Consider the following 15,574-nt stretch of genomic DNA (forward strand, 5'->3'; position numbering starts at 1 on the left):
CCCTTGGTCAGAAAAGCTTGTGCATCAGTCCTGTAAACCCCTAGGTCAGTGGTTCCCAAACAGTGAGTCGGGGCCGCAAGACCCCCCCCCCCCCCCCCCCCCCACACTTTTTCATAAATGTATCTAAATAATTTCTGGAATTAGCATATTTAACTTTTGTGTCTCGAGCTGAAAAGTGAAGCTGTGTCCGAGGTTGGATAAACAAAACCTTACGTGACCTTTTGTTTGGCCTTATTTTACATACTGGACCACAATTGAAACCTTTGGTGTATTCTGTTCTGTATGCAACACCAGGTCTGTCGTGAAGAGACAGAATATTCTTTCTTTCTCCACCCAGTGTTCCTTCTTTCCCAAGTTCTCCATCCACATTGAAACCAAGTACGAAGACAACAGTGGAGACAACGAAGATGTAAGGATATATATATGTGTGATTTCTCGGTTCAGCACCTTTGCTGCTAATGTTAACCTCAAAACGCTTCGCACAGCGTTTTGAGCTTGTAGATCTGCTACTTTAGGGGATCGGGATTCGAACCCGCGACACGCTGTCAGGCTGGCATTGCGTGATTGCAGCCTAGGGTGCCATCACGCTGCCGGGCCGGGCCAAATGTGCAAATCTTTGAATATAGTTTTTTTATTTATTTTTTTTATTTAAGTGAACATTTTTTACTTAAATCTTTGCTTCTGAAGGTGGGGTCCGTGCAGTCAAATATATTTTGTGGGGTCCTAGACATGAAAAAGTCTGAGAAGCATTTATTTAAGGTGTTTATGTGGTTTGCAGGTATTTGCAGCAGAGAAAGCAGACAGGAAGGTAGAAGTGGACTACCTGGACATCGCCTACGACCCTTACCCTGACAAACACTTCAACAGCACTGAGGTAGAACGTAACGTCTGCCCTCCTGGGGGTTTGTGACAGATTACAGCAACTCAATCATTTTTGTTTCTTATTATGTGACATTTCTGTGCGGGGAAACAACATTGATTGAGTTGGTTTGTGCTTCAACAGCGACAGTTTCAATATGAATGAATATACTAAACTTCATACGTTTGTGATGCAATGTAAACATGTCGTCTCTGTCAGGTGGAAATCTCATGTCCAAAGGTCTTTCCAGACGTGTTTTGATCTTGTAGATCTGCTACTTTTGATGTTTTTGAGTGACGCTGTAGTGTGATCAAGTAGGCCATTAATTTACGAAAACACAAAAAGTAAAAAGAAATATGGACATATGCGGTTTCTGCCCGACAACAACGCTGTTTTCTCATGCCAATACAACTCCATTGAATACTGTGTGTGTGTGTGTGTGTGTGTGTGCTTGCCCCTGTGTGTGTGCCTGTAGGACCTGCGGTGTTTCTCCTCTGTGAGGACGGGCCGGGGCCCCCTGGTGGAGGGCTGGAAGCGGAGCGCCCAGCCTGTCATGTGCTCCTACAAGCTGGTGGGGGTGCAGTTTGAAGTGTGGGGTCTGCAGACACGGGTGGAGCACTTTGCACACAAGGTAGATACATAACAAACACATAACAAACCACAACCACATAACAAACCACACTGGCTGTGTGACACCCCCCCCCCCCCCCCCCTACCCCTCAAAATGATTTGAACTGGGGACTCTGAGTAGTACTTGGAATCATTGTGTTAGGGACCGAAATCATAAGTCATTAACCGGTGTTTAACCACTTGAACTCTAGCAGCCCTATTCTGGGCAAATATTCGGCGAAAACAGCAGATTTACAAGCTCACAATGCGTAAAAAAAACAACACAACTCGTCAATATTTGTTGACATGCTAACAGATTTGAAGTTATTGGGTTTGTTGACCTTCATGCTTTGGATCAAATTTTCTTTTCTGTTGTACCTTTTGAAGAGAGACAGAAATGAAATGAAATGAAATGATTACTATATTTACCCAGGGTATCTGGGCTAAGCTCAAGAACTTGTTTCCAGCCAGGCCCTGCTCATAGAACACATTTCATCGTAGTGGTTCAATGCCTTGTTCAAGGGCACTTCAGCGGTGGTAATTTTAACGTGTCGGACCGCTGATTCGAACTGGCGACCTTCCGGTATCAAGACCGCTCCGCTATCCGTTCGGCCACCGCTGCCAAGTGGTTGGCAGGAGTTGTGGATATACTCGTAAGCCTCTGGCATGAAGATGATCAATAGATTCCCACCAGGAGGAAGTGGAAGTGAAAACGTATCAAACACAAGGATTTGCTTTGATTTGATAAACATTTGCTAAACACTTTGAAGCGAAAAAAACATATATACTGTAGTTTGGCGCCGGTCTCCTAATGCTCGGCGCACAAAAATATCAATGCTGTGGTTCGTAAGCTATTAAGAATTTATAAATTGTTCAAAATCCTTTCGTCCTTGTATAAATTCACGAAATATCTGCATGTGCGTCTGTGCGTGCATAAACTGTCCTTTGCACATCTCGTGACGCTGTAGTATGATCTGGAAAGTAGGGCGTTCATTTACGGGAAAAAAACCCACAGAAAAACGAAATATGGAGATAAGAGGTTTCTGTCCGACAATGATGATATACATTGCTTTGACAATAAAGATGTCAGTGTCAAATGAAACATTGTTGTAAGTGTCCAGTAGTGTGAACACTAAGCCAGTGCTAGCATCACATACACAGGCCTTCCTCCTGCTTGTCTCAGTGACGTTTAGTTCAGTCCAGCAGTGATGAGAGGCTGAGCTGATGGCGCTGTAGCAGCAGACTCATTAGAATTCTCAGAGCACCAAACAGACCTGGCTCTGCGTTCTCATGGGAGGAGAACAACATCCTGCTTCCCTCCCTCTTCTCTTCATGCTCACAACTGAGGCAGCTTTGCTTATTCCACGATTGATGGAGTCGTGCATCAATCGTACGGAGACGAGACACAGAAGTTGACTGGCAGACAGTCAGTGATTGGCTATTTATATATTGTTACGTCACTACATAATGTGATATCATTGACCTAAATAGCGTTATATCTACGCCTTGTGAAGTTGTGAGCTTGTAGGTCGGCTATTTTCTGTGTTAGAAATGACTGGACAGGTGGGAGACTTTAGTTAAACTTGCAACGTGATGCATTACTATACCTGGGTTAGATCTTCTGATAGTTGTACTTCAATGTTGACATGAAATAATGATCCTGTTTAGTGTTTTATTAGCGCGAACTTGCAAACTCGTGATCATGAACGCACGTGAAACCGAAGGCTGCGATAAAGGCACCGGTTGGCGTACCGGTGTTTGGGAACCTCTGGGGATAGTTCACCACCAAAATTACATTTTCTTTTCCTATCGATTACTCACCCCATGTTGTTTTTGTCGCATTCCTAGGTTCAAGTGGTTAAACTGAAAGTTATATTAGTCCACCTACTGTAGTAACCTCCTGAACCCAAGTAACCCTTCCATGACGACGCGTGGGAGGGGCTAACGTTGGCTATAGTTAACCCAGGCTAATTCTATACGAACATGTTTCAGATACCAGTGGTGGAAAGTAACTACATGTGCTCAAGTACAATTGTGAGGTACTTTTGCTTTACTGGAGTATTTCCAATTTCCAATACTTTATATTCTACTTCACTACATCTCAGAGGCAAATATTGCACTTTTACTCCACTGCAATTATTTTAAAACTTTGATTATTATAAAAAATAAATAAACATGCATTAACCACTTCAGCCCTATATACATTTCAGTCATTTGAAAATAGCCGATCTACAAGCTCACAATGCGTCGCAAAGCGACGCATTGTGAGCTATTTTATTTTACTTAAATGTGAGAACATTTTGAGTACAGAGTTTGTGTATTTGAACCTTTTGTTGAAGTGATATGGAGGCATGGCTGCTGCTACAGGTGGAGCCGTGGGATTAAATGAGGCTGAACGCTCAGTGAGGCTTTAAGAGTTTAAGGGGTTAGTGCAGGACAGGACAGGGCTGTCCCAATCCTTTTCCATGCCAAATAGCTGTAGATTCTCTGGCTGTTCTTGTCAAATGGCTTTAATACTTTGGGCTACGTTGGGGAACTCTTTATATATGGTTATGGGCTATGTCGGAGCAGGTCCGCCTACCAGCCGGTTCGCCCTCCCATTAGCCAATTTTAATATAGGATAATGACCAGCTCTACATTTGAATTTAAATAGGAATACACGGATACTGTAGTCAGACATTATAAGGGACTTTAAGCAACGACGGCTACGGCAGTCCACTCCGGCAACCGGAAATGGTTCAGTGCTCGATAGATAAACCTGCTTGCCGTCGCAGCCCTTCCTACTACGGCAGAAATTACCCTTCCACGTAGTGTCTACGTCAGTGATTTAGTACTTTGGATGCGTTGTTTGTATGTATGAGCTCTGCTAATTACACTAATTCACTGAACAGTTCACAAACTGTCCAAAAGTAAGTAAAGATCTTACCAGATCATGTTGAATGCAAGCTCTGCCGAGAGCTCTGCCCCTTCAGAGAAGTGACAACTGCATCACCATGGGAACCAAAAAGGGGTGGGAAACCGCCGCCGACAGGCTGCTTAACGTTTTTGTCTGCTATGGCGATTGCGTCATAGCAGCTGTACTTCCGTCTAGCAGAGCCGTCCTGTTAACCGGCATTGCTTAAAGTCCCTATTGAGTTTCTTCGCCTCTCCTTTCTGATGGGCGCCCCCTGGCGTCTCCCCTGGGGTCCGCGGCGCGGCCGCCCCGCTTTGACAAGCACTGGGTTGTTGAGTCCATTCTCAGTCCATTAGCAGCAGCTCTCCTGACCTCAGGTGTTGGTGCTGGAGGCAGTGCACCTGTTCCCAAAACAACACACACACACACACACACACACACACCTCTGTTTCGCAAATAACATAATACAGAAAGAGACAGACAGACACACACATGCACACACACACACAGACAGACACCGGTTTCAAAAACAACCACACTGAGCACTATAACTATACAAATATAGTTTAAAAAAGTGAATGGCAGAGTTCACACCAACTATAAAAACATTTCAACGCTTAACGATATAAAAGTTATAGTTATCTTTATAGTTCTAGTGCTCGCTGCTCAGTAATGTAGAATCAGACACGCACACACCTGTTCCTAACAACACGTTATGGACAACAGGATTGGTTCTCAACCACGCCTTGCAGTGCCAGGCTTTGTGAGCTTGTAGATCGGCTATTTTAACAATATTTATCTGTAGAAACCGAGTCAACCTAAATCAGTGGTTTTCAGCCAGTGGTCCGGGGACCACCAGTGGTTCTTGAGGAGATTCCAGGTGGTCTCCAGCTAAATGATGGAGAGTTGGTAACCAAATGGACTCTTATAGATCTTTAACTCTTGAGAGCGTACAATGAAACCAAATGGACGCCGTAAGGTCATTAGTAAATCATTGTTAAACATCTGCATTACTTAATTTACAAGAAGTCTACATAATTTAGAGAATGGGATTGTGGACAAAATCGTATCCAACGATAACAACATTCTTTAGTTTTAGGTCAGCAAGTCTAAATGTCATCACATGGTGGTCCATAGGGCTTTAAGCAACTAGTCGACTATTCAACTAGTCGACTAGTAAATCCACTAGTCGACCTTGTTGGTTCTAGTTGACTAGTTGATTAGAAAAAAATATTTTTGTTTTTTTCCCCCGAGGCCTCAAGATCAGGTAGATTATAGTTATAGTCACCAATGTACACAGTTTATAAATACATTTTATGTATTTATTTCCTATACATAATAGTTAGTTAAACGTCGACTAGTCGACTAGTAATAGGCAACTAGTCAACTAGTAAAAATGACTAGAAGTGAATGCCCTACTGGTCCGTGGCTCAAATGCTGAACAAATAATGGGCCTTGATATGAAAAAGGTTGAAAACCACTGACCTAAATGTATAATGCTTCAACTTCTGAAGCGCTGTCCGGGTGTGCTGGGGAGTCCTCAGTTCAAATGCTATTATTTTGGGGGGTCGTGGCCTGGAAAGGTCGAGAACCACCCATCCAGAACATACTCGCTCTCCGAGTCGAGCCAATAAAATGTCAGCCAGGCATGAGCAGACATAAGCGGCCGAGCCTTTACAAGAGAATTTCAATCAAATAAAATATGCCCAATTTTTTACAGACTCTGTTAGTGATGTGTAACATTGTAAAGTGGGAATTTGTTTTACAAGCTCCTTCTCCGCTTTTAGCTCCGGGGGCCAGTAAAAATACAAGCGGAGCGAGCTTCCCTCGTTAATGTCTTCCAAAACACAACGCAGCCTTCTGCTGCTTCATTGTGAAACATAGACCACCAGGACACATTCACACACGTACGCACGCGCGCACACATGTGCATGTGAGTGTGTGTGTGTGTGTGTGTGTGTGTATGTGTGTGTGTGTGTGTGCGCGCGCTAGTTTTACAAACTTTTCAGGAGGACATTAATTCCATATCCTCTTATCCTAACCTTAACCATAAATGATCTTATCCTAAGTTCCTAACCCTAACACAGGGTTCTCAACCTTCAGGCTTCGACCCCCCTAAATAATCATGGCCGTAATAATAAATAAATAATAATCATCAACTGTGGCGACGCCCCACCCTGACAAGCCCTTGGAATTCTCAGAGTTGAGGTATTACATTTAGTTTGACTCGGTTCCACAGCTACATATTCTCAAAATAGCTGATCTACAACCTAAGATTCCTTTTTTGGGGGGTATTAAAAAGCTTGTAAATTGTCACTCCACTGTCTGGGGATCTCCTAAAAACCATGGGGTGACCCCCACAGGTTGAGAACCACTGCCAGATACTATTAACTATATATAAACTATATATAACCCTGACAGATACTATACAGGGTCCACGGCTAAACCTAGCCCTAACCTTCACTATAACTGATCTAATCCTTGCGTTGGCAGTGACAGTCTGCCATACATTTCTATGGTAAAGACGTGCTGGTGCGGTGACTGCGGTCCTCTTCCCAGCGCCTGAGCATTGCGTCACAGTGGTCTTTGTGCATTTCTTTTTTTTCCCTTTTTTTCCCCAAACCTTTGGCAGAGAGGCCTGGGCACTTGAAGCAGACAATAGTTCAACTTTTGTAGAGGAACACCAGTCATTTGATCCCCTGATTGTGTCTGACAATAGACATAAATGCAAACAGCACGGGTACATTCATACATTTGGGCTAATTAACACAACAAGGTCCTGAGAACCTGTTTCCATTGTGGTTCTATGTATTCAATTCATCAACCTAGCATAAATAAATAACGCCAAATTATCAAAATCATCAAATCATCAACAAATTATTACTATATATCCAGAATAGAAAAGAGAGGGGGGGGTTAAAGAAGGACAAGCATGTTGTTTAAAAGTCATCACACGTTTAGCCCTCAGAAAAATGACAAAAAAGACACGGATCATCCCTTACATCGTCACTTTGAAGTCATGCCATCTGGACGAAACTTTGAAAGTTCATTTTAGCAGGAGTGTTGTCCCTTCAGCCATTGCACATTGCACCATTAAACCAGCTGCCTCGCTGATAGGATGCCTTTTGTGTATTTTGGGAACTTCATGTATTGTCTTGTTGTTTTGTGCTGTGTTTCTCTGTTTGAACAGACTGTGTGAAGATGAATATCCCTGAGGGGACAGTAAAGACAACCATCATGTTTACATGTTTTATTAGCACAAATAGCCTAGCTGAAACAACAGCTAGGCTATTTGTGCTAATAAAACAGATGACGGGACATTCGATCACAGCAATCCTTGACAGGTTCCAACGTTGGTGATGCATCAATGAACACTGTGTGAGGGACCACTCTGGACATGATGCATCAATGAACACTGTGTGAGGGACCACTCTGGACATGATGCATCAATGAACACTGTGTGAGAGACCACTCTGGACATGATGCATCAATGAACACTGTGTGAGGGACCATTCTGGACATGATGTCATCAATGAACACTGTGTGAGGGACCATTCTGGACATGATGTCATCAATGAACACTGTGTGAGGGACCACTCTGGACATGATGCATCAATGAACACTGTGTGAGGGACCACTCTGGACATGATGTCATCAATGAACACTGTGTGAGGGACCACTCTGGACATGATGTCATCAATGAACACTGTGAGGGACCACTCTGGACATGATGTCATCAATGAACACTGTGTGAGGGACCACTCTGGACATGATGCATCAATGAACACTGTGTGAGGGACCACTCTGGACATGATGCATCAATGAACACTGTGTGAGGGACCACTCTGGACATGATGCATCAATGGACACTGTGAGGGACCACTCTGGACATGATGCATCAATGAACACTGTGTGAGGGACCACTCTGGACATGATGCATCAATGAACACTGTGTGAGGGACCACTCTGGACATGATGCATCAATGAACACTGTGTGAGGGACCACTCTGGACATGATGCATCAATGAACACTGTGTGAGGGACCACTCTGGACATGATGTCATCAATGAACACTGTGTGAGGGACCATTCTGGACATGATGTCATCAATGAACACTGTGTGAGGGACCACTCTGGACATGATGCATCAATGAACACTGTGTGAGGGACCACTCTGGACATGATGCATCAATGAACACTGTGTGAGGGACCACTGTGGACATGATGCATCAATGAACACTGTGTGAGGGACCACTCTGGACATGATGCATCAATGAACACTGTGTGAGGGACCACTCTGGACATGATGTCATCAATGAACACTGTGTGAGGGACCACTCTGGACATGATGTCGTTGCTGTCGGGCAGAAACCTCTTATCTCCATGTTTTAACTTTTTGATTTTGATTTTTTTCTTTTTTTGATTATTGATTTTTTTTGTACATTTACACCATACAAAAGCAGCAGATCTACAAGCTCGAAACGCGGCGCAAAGACGATCTGCTATTTTTCAATTTGAATCCTGAAAAGTAACAGTTTGGGACATATGAGGTTTCCACCCGACAGACGATATTCAAAGCTCTTCTCCGCTTGCTGTGTGGACAGGGATACTATACATGCCTAAACTCATACCAGCAGCCACAAGCAAAATGTCCGTCTGTAGTGCTAGACATTGGCCAAATGCAATAAAACAAGAGTGTCCGAGGTGTGAGTGACCCTCATGTATCAGCGAGAGCTGCGCATACCGAGCAGCTGCAGCTGACAGGAGAGCTCACAGACAGACAATTTCTGTGGTGTTTGAGTGTGTACACCTATAGTCCACGCCTACTTGAGAGCACAGCCCGCTTCTGGTTGGCTGCCGTCTCTACCTCACTAAACGGCAGCAGTGGTGGCAAAGTTGAACCTTCCTCAACCTTTGATGCTTGGCTTTTTGCAGGCTCCGCCCCCTGCCGCCCAGGGGGAAGCAGCAGATTTCGCTCTTCTCCGTATACGCTATACACTGATCCTCGTCACTGTCTCAGAACGTTGGAAGCAAAATACCACTTCCTTTACGCCAACATTATGAAACTGCAGCATAAACAACATGTCCCAATTAGACATGCTGTTCCCGATCAACCACATTCACTACAACACACAATAGCCAAGGTTCCCAAGTATAGTACAACATGAACCTTACAAGGTCTTTTAAAATGACACTCATTAAATTAAATGAACCACCTGAAACTTAGCACACCCCTGGCATATTGTAATAGGCGAACATTCTGCAAAAATAGTAGATTTACATCAGCTATTTTTTACAGAGAAATTTGGTTTAGAGGAAGAAAATGATGGTGCCGAGGATAGACCCATTGGGGACATTAGTCACCAGAAAATAGGGTTTAAGAAATGGAAGTTTAGAATAAAATATATATATATATATATTTCTCACCCTTCTTTCTCTCTGTCAGTTAAAATGCTTTAGGCTTAATAAGCATTCTCATATTGCGAAAGTATTAATGACAAAGATTGATACAAAAATATTCATACATATTAAGAACAAATACTACAGACAAGATAAGAGAAAAAAAAGACATTAGTTAATTAACTGTAGTAGACTATTAGTATTCAGCCATTGTCTCTCGTTTTGTGGCAGACTGCTATATTTTACTGCCAACCTTGAACCTTGAATTCAGCTTTCTCACCTAATAATTCTTTCTCTCTGTCTCAATTCTTGTCTGTCTGTCTGTCTGTCTGTCTGTGTCAGGTGATCAGAGACATACTGCTGGTTGGACACAGACAGGCGTTTGCCTGGGTGGATGAGTGGTATCGTAAGTATGACTCCATGTGCCTCAATGTGCCTGTTGTTGCAGACAGTCAGTGGTGTAAAGTAACTGAGTACATTTACTCACATACAATTTTAGAGTATTTAAAAATGTCAATACTTTATATTGTACTCGCCTACATCTCAGAGGCAAATATTGTACTTGCTCGAAACACGGCGCGAATCGACGGGTTTTGAGCTCGTAGATCTGCTATTTTTACTATTTTGAATCCTGAAAAGTAACACTTTTGGACATACCGGTATGAGGTTTCCACCCGACAGGCGTTATACTTAGTCTATGTCAAAATAGCATGGCAGATCATCAAGCTTACAACATGTTGCATCGCAACATGTTGTGAGCTTGTAGATCTGCTATTAAAAAACCCAAAATAAGAATGATGTTCAGTGGTATAAGAATCATATCATGTTATTGAACTATAATCATTGATCGTTAACCACTTAATCTCAATTTTATTGAGCTTAAGTGTTTATTGTACTAATATAATCGAAAATAGATGGATGTTTGTTTCATTTAGAACATATTTTATTCATAATTTGATTAAATTAAAAAAGTGCCCTTCAGGCATGTGAACAATTTGTGTAGTTAGAAGTGTTATTGGGGAAAAAGTTGTTTATTTCAGGCATTTAAATGCGAACGTCCTTAAATGACGTCCTGCACGAATTGATGACCGAGTCATTTAAAAAAGCAAACAGAGTGAAGAACTCAAATAATGTTGTTCAAACATGCGCAACCAAAGCACCCTTCCTCCTCCGCCGCTGAGACAATGGGGCTCGAGTTGCACTTGAAAATGTGCATAATTTAAGAGTAGCTCAAAGAGTAGCTTTTCCAAAAAGATGGGAGACATGGAACTTTTTTGGTGACTCATTTTGTTTGTGCAGCCTGAAATGAAATGAAATGAAATCTATATTTACCCAGGGTATCTGGGCTAAGCTCAAGAACTTGTTTCCAGCCAGGCCCTGCTCATAGAACACATTTCATCGTAGTGGTTCAATGCCTTGTTCAAGGGCACTTCAGCGGTGGTAATTTTAACGTGTCGGACGGCTGATTCGAACTAGGAACCTTCCGGTATCAAGACCGCGCCGCTATCCGTTCGGCCACCGCTGCCAAGCTGCCTGCCGAGGTGTTGTCGAGGGTGTGAATTAACCACTTGCCCACCCCAGTTATCTCTTGTTTAGCACTGAGCGATTCATCAGCGCGGCTCTAAACAACGTGCAGTTTGTGACGCACCAACAGTGGACATGAGATTAGGGGAAAGGTGTCTATCGTACAGCAGAGATGTGGGGTTGTTATTATTATTCAGCCAGGCAGCATTAGAAAGCTGAGGGAACTGTTATCAGTAGTGGATGGATGGGATCCTGCGCTATTTGTTCCTGACAGAAATAGACGATTTCTACAAGCTCACTCGTCAAAGCATTACGTGGTGCATGCTCGTAGATAGAATATTTTTGGCTTAAAGGTCAAAAATGGCAACAACAAACAAAAAAATGCATTCTACAACTCGCAAAACGATACACGAGCCAAGCGTGACACTTTAATGTAGCTCAATGTAGAGCTGCAATTCTTCTGCACATTTTTCAGCTATTTCCAACGGCGTCCTAAAACGTCGACGTCCTCACAAGTGTGGTAATACCGAACACGTGCGTGGTGCCCGCCCGCCCGCCCAGCCTGTCAGGCAGCATTAGAAAGCCGACGGAACTCTATCGGTTATGGACGGAGTCCAGGGTGTGTGTGTGTTGTCGCTCTGTCCAGGTTATTTACGACTGGAAAGAGTCTCTCTGAGGGAGGGAGGGAGGAGGGGGCTGTCACGCTCTGTTAAAATAGTCCGAGGGTGTTAGATAAGTGAGTGTCTATGACGTCACGTGTGTGTGCGTGTGAGTGCGTGCGCGTGTGCGGATGTTCAGCCACCTCAGCCAGTTAGGGTGCGTTGTCTGTATGTAGCACCCGTGGGGTGGGGGTTATTTTGTAATCCCACTCTTGACCCGTGTCAGGTGTCGTCTCATTTTACTACATCCTCTCTCTGCTTCTCGCTGCTGTACTTTCCAAGAAATCAGAAATGCCTCCCACCATCGCCTTGTTTCCGTACAGCACACTCCCTCTAGTGTTCATTGCAAGGACGTGCACACATTTTACGGACAGATCGAAAACGATCGTTGTAATTACGAAACCAACATGTTTACATTTTTTGGGGGATTTAGTGACTGATTTATACATTTAGCTTTTTTTATTTTCGATGCAGTCCTAGAATGTCCTCATGAGTATAGTTATACAAACTGTGTGTTGTGTGTGTGTGTGTGTGTGTGCGTGTGCGTGTGTGTGTGTGCGCGCGCGTTAGGGGACTAAGGACACAGCATACATAAGGCGAGCAGATGGATAGGATTTTGGGGGTCTTAGTTGAAGTCGGCGGATAGTTTTCTCTACTTTCACAGACAGATGGAGCTCACTGCGCGCGCGTAGCTGCGTACACACACACACACACACGCACGCACACAGAACTTTAGTGCTAATGAGAACTTTTCCATTGTTGTACACTCATTTCCTGTCCCCCTACCCTGTAGTTATTTTTATTTATTAGTAATACGCTAGTTGTGTCCTCACCCTAACCTTAATAATCCAACCCCACACTGCAGCAGCAGCAGGAAAACCAGCCAAATGTCCTCATTTGTCAGGGTTATACCGAGGATGATCATGTTCAGTTCCGCGTGTGTGTGTGTGTGTGTGTGTGTGTGTGTGTGTGTGTGTGTGTGTGTGTGTGTGTGTGTGTGTGTGTGTGTGTGTGTGTGTGTGTGTGTGTGTGTGTGTGTGTGTGTGTGTGTGTGTGTGTGTGTGTGTGTGTGTGTGCGCGCTTGTATTGCGTGCTTGTATTGCTATACTTGTGAGGGCCAAATGACCCTTTAGTATAGTGATGAGGAATACACATCGTGGCCCCTTTTCCACCAAATTAACTTCGGTTCTATTCTTTTTAGATTCTTGGAACCATGGTGCTTTCACGGAACCGGCCGCGGACTGTATTTAGGAGAGGCATGGAGGAGGGGTTAGAGTACCGTGTTGCACACCAAAAATAGGAACTATTTTCGGCTTTAGTGTTGGTGTTATAAATTTGCACAGAATTGTAAAATTGACATTCATAAAATAGCTGTCCTAAAATGCTGATGTCCTAACAGGTATTAGTAACGTGTGTGTGTGTGTGTGTGTTTGTGTGTGTGTGTGTGTGTGTGTGGTGTGTGGTGTGTGGTGTGTGTGTGTGTGTGTGCGCGCGGTGCAGACATGACCATGGAGGATGTGAGGTGTTATGAGGACCAGATGCATTTAGCCACCAACCAGAAGCTCCAGTCCCCGGACAGCTAGTCACCTCACCCAGCAGGTACGCACACACTTCCAGACAGGCAGGTGTGTGAGTTTCATCAGATTTTTCAGTTTAATAATAGCTAAGCAAATAATCCATAGTTTCAGGCTTTCTTTCTTTTTTTCATACCGCCTTTCCTGTCTGTCTCTTGCTTCCTCAGATGCAACCACGGTGTGGCGTGATCTGCCCTGACTGAGCACACACACACACACACACACACACACACACACACACACACACACACACACACACACACACACAGTGCCGACCGACATTGTCAACATTCCTGTTATGATCCATGGCTGTTCATAGTGTAGCTAGAGAGCTGTTGTTGCCTCATTCTCTCCTGGACCACTGAATGTTCTGATTGAGTGAGTCTGTCTGCTGTATTAAGTTATTCTGAATCAATAAATACTGTGACACGAGCTATGATCACGTCATTCTCTCTGCTTCCTCCTCACTCTATCATTTAATGTCTGCTTTCAGAGAGCCATATTAAAGGTAGAGTAAGTGATTTTCTTTGGTTAAAGTAAGTGTTATATAGCTCTATATTCTGATATTCTCTATTATTTTCTGGCGCGGCAGTGGCTCAGGGGTAGAGTGGCCGTTTGGCCAGTTAATTCCCAGTCTCCCCCAGAGTTATTGTCGAAGTGTCCTTGAGCAAGACTCTGAACCCCTAATTGCTTCCCATGAGCAGGTTGGTGCCTTGCATGGTTTCCTCCACCATCAGTGTGTGAATGGGTGAATGTAATGCAATAATGCATTATCTAGTAACAGTCTCGCATGTCTCTCCACCTCGGGGTACCAATTTGATCCAAACAAGTTAAATTGGAAGTGATGACAAACTTGGAAGTATAAAAACATGTTACTGAACAAACACTCTTTCTTATATTATTTGACAATTTGACCATTTTTAATAGTATAGTTTGTTGAATACTTTTGATTCAGTAATTTTTCTTTTTCTTTTGTCACTTCACTGTCATCTCGGGACCCCCTCAAAATCATGTGGGGACCCCCTGGAGCTCACAGGTTGAGAACCACTGCTGTATCTGTAAAAGTTCTCTCTCCTGATTGGATGAAATTGATATCCCGACCTGAACATGTGTTTTCTGTTCACTAAAGAGCTGAGCAAACCAAACCCGTTACTGAACACTACTGAATATCAATGCTATCAGAATATGGAGCTATTTAGCACTTATTTTGAACATGTCACAGCCCCTAGCAGAAATATTCGATCTGCAAGCTTAGTAGCTAGAAAATCTTTGTCTATTTTGCATGGATTGAATTATCAGTTGCCACAACATTTGGATCTCCACAGCCAGGATGTCTTCTATGAAATTGCCTATATCTACAAGCTCTCAGTGCATTGAGAGCTTGTAGATACCGGTAAGCTATTTTTGTTTTTTAAGATTAGAGCATTTGACGTGGTCAGACTAGCAATATTTTTAGAAGCATTTTCCACAAAAGCCTAATTAATGGTCTCGGATATTTCATAAATAGCAGACGTTTAAAGCCTCAGTCTGTGATTTCTGTGAACAGCAGGAACACAATACTAAAACATCATTTTACGTATTGTGTTATTAGTTTAGGAAACGGCACTAGTTTGGGGCACGAGTCCTGATACTCTATTTAGCTTTAATCCATTGAGACCTGGAACGCATCCATGTCACGTTAGCGTTTAACCACATTAACCATTAACCCATTTTGGGTGGGAACCCCTTTTGGTGTTTTAAACATTATGTTATAATTTAGCTATTGAAAAATAGCAGATCTACAAGCTCATAGCGCGCCACCGAGTGGCGCGCTATGAACTTGTAGGTCTGCTATTTTTGAAAAATCATTAAAATGTGCCTCAAATCTTTCCGAAAATTGTCATGATTTAGAAAACATTTTTTTAAAAATTTCGACGTCAGGCCTGAATGGATTAATCCATGCTATTATGAACGGCATGCCTGAAATAGAATTGCGAGGTTGAAAGTGGCTAAAGTCTCACTCTCATGTGCAGTGGTTCTGAAACGTTTTAATGTCAAGGCGCGTCCGGGCGCACGTT

General features: G+C 43.2%; 1 protein-coding gene across 1 annotated transcript in view; it reads left to right on the forward strand.

Moving 5' to 3' along the window:
• Positions 1 to 13,956, forward strand: part of LOC306937372 (cytoplasmic phosphatidylinositol transfer protein 1-like) — a 29,720-nt gene extending 15,764 nt beyond the window's left edge. Inside the window, exons 5-10 of the mRNA XM_079521088.1 lie at positions 338 to 409; positions 779 to 874; positions 1,335 to 1,490; positions 10,103 to 10,166; positions 13,444 to 13,542; positions 13,685 to 13,956. Of these exons, the coding sequence (XP_079377214.1) occupies positions 338 to 409; positions 779 to 874; positions 1,335 to 1,490; positions 10,103 to 10,166; positions 13,444 to 13,526 (471 nt within the window). The 3' untranslated portion in view covers positions 13,527 to 13,542; positions 13,685 to 13,956. The remainder of the gene's footprint in view (positions 1 to 337; positions 410 to 778; positions 875 to 1,334; positions 1,491 to 10,102; positions 10,167 to 13,443; positions 13,543 to 13,684) is intronic.
• The last annotated feature ends 1,618 nt before the right edge of the window (positions 13,957 to 15,574 follow it).

Source organism: Electrona antarctica (assembly GCF_951216825.1).
Source record: "Electrona antarctica genome assembly, chromosome: 14".
In the NCBI taxonomy this organism is placed as follows: Eukaryota; Metazoa; Chordata; class Actinopteri; order Myctophiformes; family Myctophidae; genus Electrona; species Electrona antarctica.